The sequence below is a fragment of the Artemia sp. Qi Xiang Cuo genome, chromosome 7 (assembly GCF_049724085.1).
Source record: "Artemia sp. Qi Xiang Cuo chromosome 7, ASM4972408v1, whole genome shotgun sequence".
In the NCBI taxonomy this organism is placed as follows: domain Eukaryota; kingdom Metazoa; phylum Arthropoda; class Branchiopoda; order Anostraca; family Artemiidae; genus Artemia; species Artemia sp. Qi Xiang Cuo.
The window spans coordinates 64,036,453-64,056,002 of NC_142800.1; the positions used below are offsets into that span (position 1 = coordinate 64,036,453).

General features: G+C 35.6%; 1 protein-coding gene across 4 annotated transcripts in view; it reads left to right on the top strand.

The window, feature by feature from the left end:
• The first annotated feature begins 3,515 nt into the window (after window positions 1-3,515).
• Window positions 3,516-19,550, top strand: part of ERR (estrogen-related receptor) — a 218,498-nt gene continuing 202,463 nt past the window's right edge. For 2 of the 4 annotated variants that reach the window (XM_089092496.1, XM_089092495.1), the window contains exons 1-2: window positions 3,516-3,648; window positions 14,867-14,967. Coding sequence is in view for 2 of the 4 variants with exons in the window: in XM_089092495.1 (XP_088948621.1) it covers window positions 14,944-14,967 (24 nt within the window). In the remaining 2 variants the exon portion in view is untranslated. Of the gene's footprint in view, window positions 3,649-7,878; window positions 7,960-14,866; window positions 14,968-19,550 lie in introns of those variants that run through there. The other 2 variants (XM_089092494.1, XM_089092497.1) reach the window with 2 other exon arrangements.

The window sequence follows — 19,550 nt, forward strand, 5'->3', positions numbered from 1 at the left end:
GGGCATAACTTACGACCCTTAATCCAGAGTTCTGCTGCGTTGTCTCAACTCTGGAGTCTTTGTTAACCGTTCTTTAGAATATTTTTAACAAAATGACTATCTCACAATTTCAATCAGATACGTTTGAGTAAAAGAGGGTGTCAAGGGGAGGAGCTAGTTGTCCTCTATCGCTTTTGACTCTTAAAAAGGAACTAGAACTTTCAATTTCCAATTTAATCAGCCTCCTCCAAAGCTTATACGACCATACCTTCCTTAAAATTTTATATGCCTTCGGTGCATAACTTAAAACCCTTGGCCCCAGGTTCGAAGGGTTTTTTTTTAATCCTAAAGGCCTTTTTATATGATCTTTGGACTATTTTGAACCAAATGGCTATCAAAAAATTTCTATCGGATGCGTTTGGGAAAAAAAGTCTTGGGGGGGGGGGGATTTGCCCTCCTATCACTTTTAGCTTTTAAAAAGGACACTTCTGATTTCCAATTGAATGAGCTACATCCGAATTTAATCTTCATATCTATCCCAGAATTTTTTTCGGAAGCATTTTGGGAAAAAAGGGCGTTGGGCTGGCTTGGTTGCCGTCCAATCACTCTTGACTTTTAAAAAGGGAGCTGGAATTTTGGTTTTTACTCTGAATAAGCCTTCTCCAAAGTTTATGTGACGACCCTTTCCAGAAAAACTTTAAATGTTAACAACACGCAACTAGTATAGCTTATATCCCTTGCCCTGAGGGTCGTGGTCCATGTGACCACCCTTTCCAGAAAAAAACTTAAATTTTAACAATGCGCAACTAGTATAGCTTATAGAACTTAACCTGAGGGTCGTTTTAAATTACCACATACGCTTTGTAACTGCAGTTTCATAGGGAATAGGAAGCTAAACTGGCGGAGGTCCAGATAACAGGGATTTATAAGCCTCTTCCCTCTCCTAAGAGGCTGGTTTGCTTCAACACGCCAAAAAGAATATCTAGGATCCTAATCATCGCCAAGTATTAGGTATACCTGGAAATCCGTGTTTGTATATGCCATGTAATGGATCCCTCCACAAGGCCAAATCATGCATAGAATCTCCACGAAAAATGTCGGAGACTTTTCCTACTCTTACTTCCCACCAGTTTGGGTTGAGATCCGACAACTTAAACTGGTGGAGATCCACATAACAGGAATTCATGAACCTCCTTCACTCTAAAGAGGCTGGTTCGCGTCAACACGCCAAAAGGACATCTAGGACCATAACACATGCTTCAGACTAAATTTCTTTGGGGATCAAATGTCTCCTTCTGGTAGACATGCTGGTGATAAAATTTAAAGACTAGACCCTTATCCTGTTTAGGTCCCCGAGAGTATGAATAGGGATATTAGCTCTTCCTCCCTAAGAAATTTGGATGAGATCCGAGAGCTTCTTTGAGGTGCCAGTAATAACAAGAATTCGCAGATCCCCTTCCTCTATATAGATTAAAATGGGTCGGGACCCTCGGGCCCACAAATGACACAAATAGGTCAATTACATTAATGTTTAAAAACAAAATTGTTTGAATCTGACAGCATCTTTTGCTAGATATCCTGATAAAAGTAATTTAGGGTCCCTTTGCTTTCCTCCCTCTACATCGGTTGAATCAGATTCTGTCGTAGTGGCAACAATTCAATAACCCCCATTCTCAATATAAGTAAAAGTGGCTTAAACCCCTAAACGATAATACTAGGTCAGTTACTTTATTTTTTTTTACATTTTGGTTAAAATCTGACAACCTCTTTTGCTAGATGTCCAGATGACATTAAATTAGAAACTCTTTCCCTCTGTGACAGAATCCGAATTAGTCCGTTATTCCCAAGAACATCAGTAGGATATTAGTATTTATCAAACAGTTTGTGGTAACGAACTGTAAATAAGGAGCGACGCGACTCAATAGCAACCGAAACTCTAAAGCATAGAATTTCTGATTCCAAATATATAAGTTTATTAAGTTTAGTGTTAATTATCAAAGGTTAAGAGCCTGAGAAAATTTGCCTGATTTTCCAGAAAGAGGGGAAACATCCCCTAAAAGTCAAAAATTCTCAATGAAAGTCACACTATCAGATGCAGCGTATCCAAGAACCCTATTTCAGAAAGCTCCTATCTGTGAAAATGCGGAATTTTCAATTTTTTCTTTTTTGTTCGAAGAAAGATCACGGATGCGTGTTTATTTGTATTTGTTTTTTTTTCCAGGGGTAATCGTGTCGACCCAGTGGTCCTAGAATATCGAGAGAGGGCTCATTCAAATGGAAATTAAAGTTCCATTACCCTTTCTAAGAGACCAAAAAGATTGGAGGGCAACTAGGTCCCATCCCCGCCCCTTTTTTCCTAAGATCGTCCGATCAAAATCTTGAGATAGCCTTTCAACTATGATTTTGTTCATCATAGATGAAAGGCCCAATAACTATATCTTGGAATATAACATACTCCCCCCCCCCCACCACCACAGCCCCGGGGAAAGGTCTTTAAGTTATAAAATTCGCCCATTGTTTATGCGTAGCCTTTGTTATTGGGACGTATGCATACATTTTCGGGTGGGGGAAGGACAAATTTTCTGCTGGGGTTTTTCCACGGGAAATTTTCAATGGGGAGAGAAGTTTCCAGGGGATGAACTTGTCAGGGAAAATTTTACACTGGGGAAATCTGCCAGAATTCCTAATCAAAATCCTTTCTATATGTCTCGCTTTCTCTTTTACGTCCAAATTTTGCGCGTGGAGCTGTTAAGGGCAATTGTCCGGGGTAAATTTTCACCGGGATTGACGTATTCAGAGGATAGTTCATACGTTTTCAGGGCCAAATTTCCTGGTATTACTAAAAGAAACATCATAAATTAAATAAAAAACAAGTTTTTTCAACTGAAAATGAGGAGCAACATTAAAACTTAAAATGAACACAAATTATTACGTATGGAAGGGGGTTGCCCCCTCCTCAACACCTTGATCTTTATGCTAAAATTTGGAATTCGTCGCAATTCCTTAAGAACGACTCCTGAAACACGAGGGTAGTTTAATTAGAAAGATAATAAGCTTTTTTAAAAGTACTAAAAAACTTTGATTTTTTCTCTCTTTTTTTGAATTTATTTTACGAAAGATAAAGTACCAATTTGTCAAAAGGGTTCAGTAAGCATCATAGTTGTATATATTTCATTTCTTTTTAAATAGCTTATATTCTGCATGCTAACCTAGCCTGAACCATTCATCATTGTAATCTGATTAAAACTAGTTTAGAAATTGAAAAAATCTTCAGCTTGGAGCAAAATTCTTTAAGATGTTTTATTTGTCCCAACTTTAAAAATAAATCGAAATTAAGCATATATTGTTTCTTCTTATTCTGGTGGATTACGCTGCACTGCCTGTGCTAAAATTAAATTTTTATTCTAAAAACCCTGTCTAAAGCAGAAACTTTTGTCTCCAATGAGTTTCCCGTACTCTATGGTTCCCATCCTCCTACAGGAAATAATGTCAAAGTTCATCAAGGAATATTTTTCAGTTATCCGTTGGAACCAGTTCAGTAGTGTTCGGGCAACCGAGGGAAAGGATGCTGGATTCATGAATACTGGACGCAAGTCTTAAAAAAAGAAAAAGATTGCATACTAATAAATAAAGAATAGCAATTTTGGAGAGCTGCAGAGGCGACGATAGGTAATATATTGTTTCAAAAAATCGTATCTTAATAAACTACATGTTACATCGCTAGTTCAAGGGCGGATCCAGGATTTCTTTAGGGGGGGACGCAAAATAGGTTGATCCGATAAACTTGCGTTAGGAGCAAGTTTAATTAACGCAACGTTGCGTTAATTAAGTAAATTACATTACTTTAGACTACGTTATGGGGGTCAGCGCCCCCTTACCCCCGCGGATCTGTCCTTGTGCTAGTTATGGTCGGTAGAAAATAAAGTAAATAGTTAGTGGTTGGCCGAATCTGAAGGAAACGTGCTAAGCAAATAAAAGTAGTACCATTAGACTCCTTATTTTATGCTATATCCGAAAATTATGGTTGCTATTTTGACATTATTCCCCCTCCCCTTGGTGATCCCAGCTATAGCCCTATGAATATATAGTAAAGTAAAAGAAAACAATAAAGTGATGGAATTCTTGCTTTATAGTATGCAGGATGTTTCTATTAATCAGATTACCATGCTTCCTTCCCTCGTTTTCACTTCTGAAATAATTTAAAATAACTTGAGTGACATGTGGTTGACAATATTGCAGTCCTTTTTTTATAAGCTGAAAGTGATAGGATTGGAGACCGACCGGCGACCAGCCCCTGTCCTAAAACTGCTGATATCTGGTGTTGTCCCTTAGGTCATCTGATCGACATTTTCAGGTACCTATTTTGTACTTTCTGTTTGGCTGCTCAATTTTGTGTGTAAGGGGTTTCCTACGGGGGGGGGGATTTTCCATGGGGGAGAATTTTCAGGGCTAAATTTTCTGCAGGAAGGAATTTTCCGGGGTGGGGAGTTTTTTGGAGGGGGGGGGGTTAAATGTCGGCTTCTCTAAAACGGATTGACACCCTCCAGTAGCATCAATTCGGAAAAGGGCAGGGGGGCATTGGCTCCAACCTAAGACTCCCCCCTAGATTTTGAAAAAAATACCCTTTTTAGGTATTTTCATCGAAAAATGACTATTTGGGCACTTTGAAAAAAAATGTGCCCGTCTAGATATTAAAAATATATTTCCCCCAAGCTTCCGTGAATTGACGCCACTGGTCCTTTCCCTGTAATGACGGGCTGTAATTTGCAAATAAGTCACGTGTTCAAAACTTTTTCTCCATCCTTCCTTTCTAACCTATTCCGTCTTCGAAAAAAATAATGTATATGTGCCTGGCTGCGCTGATGGTTCTAGCAATGGCTTTCTTTAGCTGTTGCGTACTTACCATTTAAGCATTTCGAGGCAAACTCAATTTTTACCATGTGACTGCATTTTTTGACAGAAAGAAAAGGAAGCTTTTATAAATTAACTAAAAAAGCAAGTTTTTTTTAACTGAAAGTAAGGAGCGACATTAAAACTTAAAACGAACAGAAATTATTCCGTATATGAAAGGGGCTGTCCCCTCCTCAACGCCTAGCTCTTTATGCTAAAGTTTTGATTGTTTTATAAAAAAGAGTTGTGACAAAGAGTCAAACTTTAGCGTAAAGACCGAGGCGTTGAGGAGGGACAGCCCCTATACTGCGAGATAATTTCTGTTCGTTTTAAATTTTAATGTCGCTAATATATATATATATATATATATATATATATATATATATATATATATATATATATATATATATATATATATATATATATATATATATATATATATAATATAATATATATATATATATATATATATATATATATATATATATATATATATATATATATATATATATATATATATATATATATGTATATATATTATGGACATGTCTATTTCTTGATTTTAGAGTCACCCATTGTACTTCTTGGCTGAAGGACCACAAAACGGAGATCACCACCGCCGGTTTGAACCTTGAGGGTCTAGTGGCGTTATGCTTACGTACTTACTTGCAAATGGAAGCGCATCCCAGTCCTCTTCTCCCAAATGCCTTTTCTGAACTCAGCCACTTTTGCGTTAGCCTAAGACAATATCCAGACTTTTTTTTGTCTGTGTGTGGGGGGGGGGGGGGGTAACCAAAAAGTGACTCTTAAAATATAATAAATACAAATTTTATGAATGTAAGGACTTTATTTACTGTACTAGGTTCAAATGAGGGGAGAAACAGCAGTGCTGCCATATAAAATACATTTAATCTTTGAGTCACAATAAAGAAAAACGAAGGAAATACGAAGAACTGTAGCAATAATTTAAAAGTACCAATATTTACACAAATTTGGGCAAGAGGAGGGGGGGGGGGGGGAAAAAAATTGTGTGGACTTTAAAAAATATAGGAAATTACTTGCAAGATTTTTTGGTAGGGGTTCAGAACCCTGATTGCGGAGCTACATGTTTGCATGAAAAAGGAGTCCTGCGCTAGTTTGGAAATGCTTTACAGTAGTACTTGATAATGTATAATTTTATTGGACGAAAAAATAAAATATTTATGAATACATATATATCAAAGTCTGGAGGCTCCATAGTCTCGAAATGAGAAAAAAATAAGTGATTTCACGTTTTACCTTTTTTTTAGATCATATATGCTGCATAAAAACATCTTGCTGCACAACAGTTTTGTTAATGCCGCTGTTATCAAATGTGTATTTTAACTGTTACGTGTATCAAGCTGTATGCAGGAATTTTTTGCCTTTTGGTATATTTAAGTTTAAAAAAGAAAATATATTCAACTGAAAGTAAGGAGCAACTTTGAAACTCAAGACGAACAGGAATCCTTGCATATGTGAGGGGGTTGCTCACCGTACAAGATTAATTAAAACGAAATTTGCTTGTTAATTAAATTTTTTTTTGGCTAAATGGCTTTCTCAAAATTTTGTTCTAAGGTAATTTACGAATTAACTTACGTAACGAAATTCTATATTCGTATGCTTTTATGACGTATATTAGGTAGTTCGCCCCCTCGTCAATACCTCGCTCTTTATGCTAAAGTTCAAATTGTGTTCAAATCACTAACCCCTGAACCACAAAGGCCGGTTGATTAGAATAGATAGCTTTTTTGAAAGTATTAAAAAAAAACTTTAGCGTAAAGAGCGAGGCATTGACTAGGGGGTGAAGCCCCTCATATACGTAATAATTTACATTCGTTTTAAGTTTTAACGTTGCTCCTTACTTTCAGTTGAAAAAAACTCGTTTTTTATTATTTAATTTCTGATCGTTTTTTAAATAATGCTGGAAAATCTGGCGCCCCCTTCATAGAAATGTCCCTTCTCCCAAGGAAACATCCCCCATGGAAAGATTCTCCTCCGTAACCCCCTCCTCTGACTCTCCCCCACCAGAAAAAAACCCTCCTGAAAACGTGTGTATACTTCCCATTAACCAATGCTGTATGTAAACAATGGGCAAAGTTCAAAACTTGCAGCCCTTCCCCCTGGAACTGTGGGAGATTAAGTCATCCTCAAAGACATATTTATTAAATTTTCAATATGCTGAACAAAATGGATATCTCAAAGTTTTGATTGGGTGACTTCGGGAAAAATGAGCGTGGGAGGGGGCCAATTTGCCCTCCAATTTTTTGGTCACCTAAAAAGGACCTTAGAACTTTTATTTTTCGTTCAAATGAGCCCTCTCACGATGGTCTAGGATTACTGGATCTTTAGGATCACCCATGGGAAAAAAAACAAATAAAAACAAACAAATAAACGCGCATCCGGGATCTTTCTTCTGGCAATATATATATATATATATATATATATATATATATATATATATATATATATATATATATATATATATATATATATATATATATATATATATATATATATATATATATATATATATATATATATATATATTGGCCCCCCCAATTTTTTTGGCATTCAGCCAAAAATTGGCAGAAATTTAGAAAAATTTTTGATTTCAGCAGAAAATTCGGCATAAATCAGGTTGCGATTCGGTAAAATATACGAGAGATCACTCCCTCCCCCCCCCCCCAATAAAATGAGCCTCGGGACGCCCCTGCCTATAGGCTCACAAAAAAATTTTATTTTTGCAATTATTTTCGACTATATCCAATACTATTAGCATGGGAACACGATTTAAAATATTAGTAATTAAAGTCTACAACGTTTAACAGTTTTTTAATCTTTCTATTGTCGATCGTCAGTAATTGCTGGTAGCGCAATATCAGCGCAAATGCACGTCATCAAAGTCTATTCACGAATCGCGCAACTCTTAGCCTCATTATCGGAAACTCAGTAGAATTTTGGGAACAGTCAGGTTAGGAAGTTCATTCTATTTGTTAGTGGAAATATAAGGATTTAATTTCGGATTGAGTTGGAAAATTATTTGTGCATTAGCTTCATGAAAATTGTTTGGTAATGTTTGTTCTAAAATGTGGTTTAAGTCAACTATAAGACAGAAATCAGAGAGGAGAAAAGAAATGCATCATTTGCAATCTAGAAATTGCACCATTAGATAAGTACTACTCATGGGCGCCCATAAGCTGAATTCCAGGGGGGGGGGCAAACTTCGTCTAATTGCTACTTTTAATGCTATATAATAAAAATCTCAGAACAAAAATATAAAAATAAGGCAGCATCATTCAGCCGGGGGGGGGCAAGAGCCCCCCATTACCCCCCATATGGGCGCCCATGGTACTACTGGGCCCCTAAAAACCTGTGATATCCTTACAGGCCTGTTGGTGTACACTTATCGATGTAGGAATTAATTTTTGTGTTAGTAAAACAGACAAACCCTGATTTTTATTAGTTATCAAATATTGGTAGGTAAAGTTCTACGAAATCATATTATTGAGTTAGGACTAAAGTGAATACACCATTCGATGCCTGTTTTTATGCTGATTACGAATTAAAAAGCATTTCTATCGGAAATGAATTTCAGCCCCCCCCCCCTATAAATGCCAAGTCAGGGGTAGGGTAGGTTAGGGTAGGTTAGGTATAGCCGAACTAGGGGGGGGGGGGCTGAACTTCATTTCCAATAGAAATGGTTATTATATTTGTAATCAGCATAAAAACAGGCGTCGAATGGTGTATTCACTTTAGTCCTAACTCAATAATATGATTTCGTAGAACTTTACCATATGATACTTATGGCGTAGGCGGCATATTGTCTAGGGGGGGGGGGCAGTTGATAGTGTGATGGAGGGCCTTTTATAAACTGCTTTTCCAACCATCTGCTTTTCCAGCCATATCTAATGCAAATTTGAAGGTATAGGGGGCAGCTGCCCCCCGACCCCCCACCCAACGCCCATGATGATACTCCTGAGACTGAAACAAAAAAGACATTAGGTCTATAACGGTTATTTAGATCTTTTTGCAAATCATTCTCTGCGCGATTCGCGATCTTTTCGCGATTACAATATATTTTAAGGTACTTATCTGTTATAGCGGCAACACTCAAGAAGTGAAGTTAGGTTAATCCTAAATGAAGAACACCAAAACATGATGAAAATATAATAGCCTACTTTAGAAATAAATTTGGGCTATATATTTCCACATTATGGAGGGGGGAGTTAATTATAGTGGGTTTGCATGCAAAATGTGTTACCTACATTTATTCTATATATTATGAAGTAAGAATTGTTTTCTATCTTCACAGTATCCAATACCCCCTCCCTTAATGTGTAAATATATAGCCCAAAATATGTAAGTCCAAGTAAATTACGCTGAGTTACGCTGTATTAGTCCAATTAGTCCGTAAGTCCAATTACGCTGAGTTACGCTGAGTTCTATGAAGGGGGCGCCGGATTTTCCAGCATTATTTAAAAAACGATCAGAAATTAAATAATAAAAAAAACAAGTTTTTTCAACTGAAAGTAAGGAGCAACGTTAAAACTTAAAACGAACGTAAATTGTTACGTATATGAGGGGGTTCACCCCCTAGTCAGTGCCTCGCTCTTAACGCTAAAGTTTTTTTTTAATACTTTCAAAACAGCTATCTATTCTAATCAGCCGGCCTTTGTGATTCAGGGGTCTGTGATTCAAACAAAATTTGAACTTTAGCGTTCAAATTTTGAACGTTAGCGAAAGTTTTGAATTTTTTGAAAATTGTGAAAATTTTGAACGTTAGCGTTGAAGGTTAGCGAAAGAGCAAGGTAATGACGAGGGGGTGAACTACCTAATATACGTCATAAAAGCATACGAATATAGAAGTTCGTTTCGTAAGTTAATTCGTAAATTACGTCAGAACAAAATTTTGAGAAAGCCATTTAGCCAAAAAATTTTTAAATTAATAAGCAAATTTCGTTTTAATTATTCTTGTACGGTGAGCTAAAATCAAAGCTGCATTAATGCAAAAACGTTCAGAAATTAAAGTAAAAACCATTTTTTTTTAACTGAAAGTAAGGAGCGACACTAAAACTTAAAACGAACAGAAATTATTTCGTATATGAAAGGGGCTGTCCCCTCCTCAACGCCTCGCTCTAACCGCTAAAGTTTGACTCTATCTCACAACTTTATTTTTTAAAACAATAAAAAATTTTAGCGTAAAAAGTGAGGCGTTGAGGAGTGGACAACCCCTTTCATATACGGAATAATTTCTGTTCGTTTTAAGTTTTAATGTCACTCCTTACTTTCAGTTAAAAAACTTGTTTTTTTTTTAAATTTAATAACAGATAAGTACCTATTTAATTCCTTAACTAAGGGATTTATAGAAATTGAAATTTTACTCATTTTGCTTGGGACGTAATCCATGACATACTTTGAGACGCGTGTGACGAATTTCCTTCATGTTTAACCTCCTCCAAGTATCAATATTAAATATTTAATTACATTAACATAAGTATTAATAGAGAAATATTGAATAATATTAAAATATTATTGAAAAGTATTTAATAGTAATTGTTTTAACCTAGGCCATATGTAGATTTTTTTTTTCTAATATGAAAGGGGCTGTCCACTCCTCAACGCCTCGCTCTTTACGCTAAAGTTTGACTCTGTCTCACAAATTTATTTTTTAAAACAATAAAATACTTTAGCGTAAACAGCGAGGTGTTGAGGAGGGGTAACCCCTTTCATATACGGAATAATTTCCGTTCGTTTTTAAGTTTTAATGTCACTCCTTACTTTCAGTTAAAAAACTTGTTTTTTTTAATTTAATAACAGATAAGTACCTATTTAATTTCTATACTAAGGGATTTATAGAAATTGAATTGTTACTCATTTTGCTTGGGACGTAATCCATGACATACTTTGAGACGCGTGTGACGAATTTCCTTCATGTTTAACCTCCTCCAAGTATCAATATTAAATATTTAATTACATTAACATAAGTATTAATAGAGAAATATTGAATAATATTAAAATATTATTGAAAAGTATTTAATAGTAATTGTTTTAACCTAGGCCATATGTAGATTTTTTTTTCAATATGAAAGGGGCTGTCCCCTCCTCAACGCCTCGCTCTAAACGCAAAATTTTGACTCTGTCTAACAACATTATTTTTTAAAACAATAAAATACTTTAGAGTAAAAAGCGAGGCGTTGAGGAGGGGCAACCCCTTTCATATACGGAATAATTTCTGTTCGTTTTAAGTTTTAATGCCACTCCTTACTTTCAGTTAAAAAACTTGTTTTTTTTAATTTAATAACAGATAAGTACCTATTTAATTTCTATACTAAGGGATTTATAGAAATTGAATTGTTACTCATTTTGCTTGGGACGTAATCCATGACATACTTTGAGACGCGTGTGACGAATTTCCTTCATGTTTAACCTCCTCCAAGTATCAATATTAAATATTTAATTACATTAACATAAGTATTAATAAAGAAATATTGAATTATATTAAAATATTATTGAAAAGTATTTAATAGTAATTATTTTAACCTAGGCCATATGTAAATTTTTTTTTCCAAATAAATAGACTATCTCATTTTGCTAGTCTCCATTATCAGACGGACATCCTGCTGAGTTGTCTTGTGCATTGGGATATATAAAAATATCAGTTATCTTACTAGACGTTATTAAGATGTGGGTTTTCTTTTGTTTTGTATAGTGTTTTTGTTGTTTTTTTTAAAAATTTTTTTTTTATTTTTTTTTTTTTTTTAGGTTAGTTTGTTGTTTTTATTTTTTCCCGTTGATAAGGGCTTCAGGATGTGAAGCCAAAATGTTCGAACTTTTGTTATTGTTAAATAACAGTTCAAATAGGGATAAATCCTTTTATTATACAGTGAAAAAACAATCAAAAGTACTGTATATTTCGATCACATATACAGTGACCGTCAGCATATATGCTGATGACAGTCACTGTATGTGTGATCGAAATATCCAGTTTTTATTTTTTCACTGTCTAATAAAAGGCTTTGTTCCTATTCGAACTGTTATTTATCGTCATGGAAAGGCAATGTGGTCTTCGAAAATACATACATCATTATTTTTAGTCAACAAAAGATTTTTTTTCGGTAATTTTCCCATTATCATAGGCAGTGCGTATTAGCGCTGCCTAAGTAAAGAACGATGTGGGCACAATGTATTATTTATTTTTCTTCTTTCTCCATACCCGGACACTTCGTATCGCAAGAGTTGTCGTAGAAACTTCGAAAAGGGCTCATTCGATTGGAAATTGGAGTAGCTAGTGCCATTTTTAATAGTCGAAAGTGATTGGAGGGCAACTAGCCCCCCTCCACGCCCATCATTCCCCCAAACACATCCAATCAAAATTGAGATAGTCATTTTGTTCAGCGTAGTTGATTTCCAGATAGAAAGTATGTTTTTGAGTAGGACACTCCCTCACAACACTCGGGCCATGGGTTTTAAGTTATGCCCTGGGGGCATATAAGGTTTTTATAGAAGGCGTTGTCGTAGAAACTTCAAAAAAGGCTCATTTGATTGGAAATTCAAAGGGTTAGTGCCCTTTTTAATAGTCAAAAGTGATTGGAGGGCAACTAGCCCCCCTACACGCCCATCATTCCCTCAATCACATCCAATCAAATTTTGAGATAGCCGTTTTGTTCAGCGTAATTGATTTTCAGATAGAAAATATGTTTTTGAGGAGGACACTCCCCCACAACACTCGGGGCAAGGGTTTTAAGTTAAGCCCTGAGGGCATATAAGAAGGATATTGGCACAATGTATCATTTATTATTATTTTTTTTCCTTTAGAGCAGGGCACTTCGTATCAAAGAAATTGTTGTAGAAACTTCGAAAAGGGCTCATTCAATTGGAAATTGAAGCGGTTTGTTCCCTTTTTAATAGTCGACAGTGATTGGAAGGCAACTAATACCCCTTCCAAGCCCACCGTTTCCCGAAACACATCCAATCAAATTTTGAGATAGCCATTTTGATCAGCGAAGTTGATTTCCAGATAGAAATTATGTTTTTGAGGAGGACACTCCCCCACAGCCTTCAGGGCAAGTTATACCCTGGGGGCATATAAGGTTTTATAGAAGGCGTTGTCATAGAAACTTCAAAAAAGGCTCATTCGATTGGAAATTCAAAGGGCTAGTGCCCTTTTTAATAGTCGAAAGGGATTTGAGGGAAACTAGCCCTCCACGTCCATCATTCCCCCAAACACCTCCAATCAAAATTTTGAGATAGCCATTTTATGCAACGTAGTTTTAAGTTCTGTAAATTAGGTTTAGAAATCTGAATAAACATTTAGAAATAGTTTAATAGTTGAAAGTGATTGGAGGGTAACTAACGCCCCTCTCACACCCATCAGTCCCCGAAAAACCTCCACTCAAAATTGTGACATAGTCATTTTATTCAACATAGTTGAAAGTTCTGGGAATAAGGTGTTTGAGGATGGCAACCCCCAGCCCCCAGGGCGAGGGTTGTAAGTTATCCCCTGGGGACATATAAGGTTTTTGTTGAAAGCGTTGTCGTAGAAACTTCAAAAGGGCTCATTTGATTGAAAATCGAAAGGGCTAGTGCCTTTTTAGTAGTTGAAAGTGATTGGAGAAGGACTAATGCCCCTCTCACGCCCACCATTTTCCCAGACGCATGCAATCAAAATTTTGACATAGCCATTTTGTTTAACGTAGTTAAAAGTTCTGGAAATTAGGTCTTAGAGGATGACAACCACCCTCACAGCCCGTAGGGTAAGGGTTGTAATTTATGCCCTGGGGGCATATAAGGTGTTTATAGGAAGTAGAAACTCAAAAAGGGCTCATTCGATTGGAAATCGAAAGGCCTAGTGCCCTTTTTAATAGTCGAAAGTGATTGGAAGGTTTGACATTTTTATATTAAAGATCGATGTGGGTATAATGTATTATTTTGTTGTTGTTGTTGTTTAGACCAGGGCACTTTGTGTCGAAGGAACTGTCGTAGGAACTTCGAAAAGGGCTCATTCGATTGTAAAATAGAAAGGGCTGATGCCTTTTTAATAGTCGAAAGTGATTGGAGGGAAACTAATCCCCCTCCCACGTCCACCCTCCCATTTGGCTTTAAGTTTAAAAACTAAAGGTTGCCATAAGATTAAATCAAACATAATTTGGACTTTACTGAAAAAAATACAAGTGAATGTGCATTGTCTGTTTAATATACATATACTGATATTTAGTAATCAAAATGTCAATATTATTTGATTTATTAAAGTTATAAAAGTAGAAAAATTTGTATTTTTTTCAGTAAAGTGTAAATTATGTTCTGGCCTTGGGAAGACATAGGGGTTTTGAGCCCAACTTATGTTAATTTCTGCTCGTTTTGAGTTTGACCCTGTTATTTATTGTAATTTCTGTTCGTTTTGGGTTTCATTTATTTATCGATGCTGATTTATGGAAGTTTCACGCTTGGTAGATTATTTGATTTTATTTTTGCTCATTTTTTGTTTAATGTAGTTCTTTACTTTTCTTTGAAAAACTTATTTTGTGGAAAAAGTTTGTTTTAATTAATCTTATTGAAAGATCATATCCGTTTTCCTATATTTTTTTTTAGTTTTCATTGTAAATGGAAAGCAGTGTGGTAAAACAAAAACATTTAGAAATCTGAATAAATTTAGATGAACAAGGGCCGAAAGAGTCACTTCTTAGAAGTCTGGAAGTGTCGCTAAATTCCATAACAAATTTTAGGAAAATAAAATAAGTAGATGTAGCCTTTATACTCAATAGTGTCAAAACTTGTATTTGCGTGCTTTTGCTGGAGACTGACCGAACAGGTCTAGCTCCTAAATTTGGATTTATCTCTTTCAGTTGAAATGTCTGGAAATCAAGTTCAGGAAGTCAAAATGAAAAAAATACAATATAAATTTGAGAGCAATAACATCGAACTTGCAACCATGATGCCAAATACATTAGTTTAATTGGTAATTAGAATTTTCTTCCAGTGAAAATCCATACTTCGAGTGATAAAGCCAAAGTCACGGGGATCTCAAGTTAAGAACCGGTTGGAATTTGGCATCGAATGGAAATTTGGGCAGATGACATCGTAAATATCTTTATTTTTCTTTCTTTTTTGTGGATACACTTACTAATCTACTCCTGGGGTATTAGCGAGGATTTATAAGGGATTTGTTTTATCCCTTATATACCTGAGGTTTATAAGGGATTTATTTTTGAAGAGGTTTAACATTTTGGCAGACGCTTAGTAAATTTAAAATTGACAAAAATAGGTGAGATAAATAAACCTATATAGAAGCGTGTTGGAATAGAAGCGTGTTGGAATAATCACTGAAATCCTTGAAATTTAGTGGGAAGGGTCTTTGTGCTTGACTCCCGTGACTTCTCCCATATTATGTGTCTTTTTCGTAGCTCCAAGCCCAACGTAGCTGTTTCTAAAACAATCGTTTCTTTGTCATTTTGTAGTATAAAGTTAAGTACGACTTTCAGACTTAGAATATAAAAACTGATATAAAATATAAATAACTAATATAAATAATTATATCAGAAAATAAATAACTGATACTAAGAAAAGTATCAGTTCTAACCTCATGAACATGTGCAGGAATTTTGGAATAGGAGCGAGGGGGGGGGGGTACAAAAAATCATTTGAGCCTTTTCCTTCTTGGCTGCGTAATCAAATAGGTCAACTTATATAATACCTGCATTTTCTCACTTCTTCACGCTTTTCCCTCATTAGCAGCATGATGATATTAACAAAAAAAAAAAAAATAAATAAAAAATAAAAACTGAAGAACTAAAATATAAGAATTAACTTATTTGGAAATGGTTTTTAGAAAAACCTCTTCTCTTAGTTAGATTGGCAATTAGACAAACCGTCTAGAAATTTTGGAGCAGGAGTGGCGGGGGGGGTGAGTGCAAAAAATCATTTGAACCTATTCCTTCTTGGTTGCGTAATCAAATAGGTCAAATTTTATAATACCTGCATTTTCTCACTTCTTCACACTTTTCCCTCATAAGCAAAATGATTATATTAAAAAAACAACTGAAGAACTAAAATATAAGAATTAGCTTATTTGGAAATGATTTCTAAAAAAAAGCCTCTTGTTTTAGCTAGATTAATCAAAAAAAGACTTTTTGCCAAAATAAGTTTTTCAAAAAAAGTAAAGAACTCCATTAAACCAAAAATGAACAAAAACAGAATAAAATAATTTACCAAGCATACAACTACGACAAATCAGTATAAATAAATAAATGAAACCCAAAACAAACAGAAATCAAAATAAGTCAAACTCAAAACGAGCAGAAATTAATCTGAGTAGGATTCTAAAACTCTATGATTTCTAAGAGCCAGAATATAATTTGTACTTTACTGAAAAAAATTCAAATGAATTTACTGAAAAAATTCTTTTAAATGATTTCATTTTTATAATTTTAAGAAATAAAAAAATAATTAATATTTTAAGGAATAAACATCAGCATATGTATATTAGACTGACAATGCACATTTTCCCGGTAAATTTATTTGAATTTTTTTCAGTAAAGTACAAATTATATTTTGGATTTTAGAAAGCATAGGGTTTGGAACCCTACTCCGATTAATTTCTGCTCGTTTTGACTTTGACTTGTTTTAATTTTGTTTGTTTAGGGTTTCATTTATTTGTTGATACTGAATTGTTTGTGGTAGTTGTATGCTTGGTAGATTATTTTATTCTACTTTTGTTTAGTTTTGGTTTAATGGAGTTCTTTACTTTTTTTTGAAAAACTCATTTTGTGAAAAAAGTTTTTTTTTAATTAATTTCTGTTCGTTTTATACTGACATAATCTTTTTCAGGGAGAAAGACTGAGCCTCTTCTGAAGTTAAACAGCCATCCCTTCCATAAAAACTTAAATACTCCATGGGCATAACTTACAACCCTTGTCCCTAATCTCTGGGGTTTGTTTCAAACCCAAAAGGCTTGTTACATGATATTTAGACTATTTTGAATAGAATGGCTATCTCAAATTTCTATTAGACGCATTTCGGGACAATACGACGTGTGTGTAGGGGGAGAAGGTAGCTGCCCTCTGACCACTTTGACTCTTAAAAAGAGCACTAGAGCGTCGGATTACAAATTCAATGAACCCCCTTCCAAGGTTTATATGACCACACTTTCTATCAAAACCCTATATGTCCCCAGGGTATAACTTACAACCCTCTCCTTGAGGGCTGGGGGGATCTGTTATCCTCAAAGACGTAATTTTCAGACCTTTCTGATAGGCTGAACAAAGGCTATATCAAAATTTTGATTAGAGGTGTTTGGGGAAATAGGCGCGAGGGGGGTATTTCCCCCCCCCCCGCGGCGGGTAAAAATACTACTTGTTTTGTTAATTAATTCTGTTAGGAATATATAGCTCTTTGATATTTCAACTATTCTACAAGGGTTCTGAAATGCCACAGCCTTTTCGTTTTTACCAGATTTCCACTTCTCTTGATGAATAACGAAGAAGACTAGCATCCAGCCAGCGACTTGCAAAGTTTCAACCTCATGAATAGGTAGAGTGTCTTGTAAATAAAAATGGGTTTTGAAGAAGACTGATCAAAAAATAAGTGTTTCTGGTCAACATTGATTGTGTCGGTATTCTCTTATAGGTGCCACGCCGGGGACTAATGGTAATTGTAATAGCAGTGTTAGCATACAAATATTAAACCTTATAATAAAATCTTATATGCCCCCAGGGAATAACTTAAACCTTTGCCCTGAGGGTTGTCATCCTCAAAGACCTAATTTCCAGGACTTTAAACTACGTTAAACAAAATGCCTATCTCAAAATTTTGATTGAATGTGTTTGGGGAAATGGTGGGTGTGAGAGGGGGTTAGTTAACCTTCAATCATTTTTGACTATTAAAAAGGGTGCTAGTCCTTTCAATTGCCAATCGAATGAGCCCTTTTTGAAGTTTCTACGACAGCGCTTTTTATAAAAAACCTTATATGCCCCCAGGACATAACTTACAACCCCTACCCTGAGGGCTGTGGGGGGAGTCTCATCCTTAAAGATATAAGTTCTGGACCTGTTAACTACTTTGAATCAAATGGTTGTCTTATAATTTTGCTTGGATGTGCTTGGATAAATGGTGGGCGAGGAAGGGGTGCTAGTTGCCATCCAATCACGTTCGATTTTATTAAAAAAGGGACTAGCAATTTCAATTTCCAATCGAATGAGTCTTTTTTGAAATTTCTACAACAACGCTTTCTATAAGAACCTTATATGCCCCCAGGGCAAAACTTACAACCCTCGCCCTGAGGGCTGTGGAGGGGAGGGGGTTGTCACCCTCAAAGACCTAGTTTCTAGAACTTTCAACTACGTTGAACAAAATGGCTATCTCAAAATTTTGATTGGATATGTTTGGGGAAATGGTGGGCGTGAGAGGGGAGTTAGTTGCCCTTCAATCACTTTCAACTATTAAAAAGGGCATTAGCCCTTTGAATTTCCAATCGAATGAGCCCATTTTGAAGTTTCTACGACAAAGCTTTCGATAAAAACCTTATATGCATTCAGAGCATAAATGAAAGCCTGCGCACTTTTGCTACTGGGATATTCTGTGGTGGACAAAATGTTTTACTTGCATGGTTTCTAACTGCAAGGTGCTTATGGATTAATAAAAAGAAAAATAAAGGTACTTACGTACAGTGGCCCAATCAGAAAATAATTATAGGGGAGGGGGGCTGACTTGGGGTTCCTGGGCTAACCAACGGAAAACTTTATAAATTCCTTAGAAAAAAACGAATTTTAAGGCATTACTTTAAATTTATTTTAAGCTCTTTGAATGCAAGTTTTGAGTAGGGAGTAAAGAATCAATGATAAAACCGAGCAGATTAAATCAGAGTTAAAAACATAATGCAACTTTTTTTTTTATCGAGGGAGGAGCTACATCCCCTTAATCCCCCCATGGGTGCGCGCCTGCTCACGTATTATGCCGACCACACGGTTGCTCTTGATCTGTTTAAAACTGGTTTCTTTGTGTGCATTCGGAGATAATCAGCTTAGCCTGAGTGAGATAAACTACTATGCAGGTATACTTTAATAAATTTAACATGTGGAGTGGGTTAAGTTAGGTATTTAATGTAATGCGTTCTGGGCGGCCTGCTTTCTATAATTCTGTGTTATAGTTTTCATAATGTTGTTACTAAAGTATTATATTTTCATCAGATTTTGGTATATTTCATTATGATTAACCTAACCTCACGTATTGAGTGTGGTCAGTATAATACGTAAGTACCAAAAATAAATATTCATCTGCTATCTTTTTAGTTCGGAGCAAAACTTTTCCGAAAATGCAAACTAAGAGGGCAAGTCGTCCATCCCCCTTCCTCCCCTACATATACGCTTGTCGGACAATGAGCCCCTGCCGTTTGATCTATTTTAATATCCAATGTAAAAAGGGATGTTTTGCAACGAAACCATGCATTTGATGTGACTTAATTATTGGATTACAAATACTTTATTCAAACTGAACAGGACATAAATATGATTTTTCTATTTTTCACCAATACAAATATTACAGAATCTCGTGTCTCGACATAAAAACTAATAGGACTGCCCAATGTGTTTGTGGTGGGGGGCAGGGGCGTAGCTCCAGATTTTTGTTGGGGGAGGGGGAGGGGCAAGAGAGGTCTCCATCCGGAGATT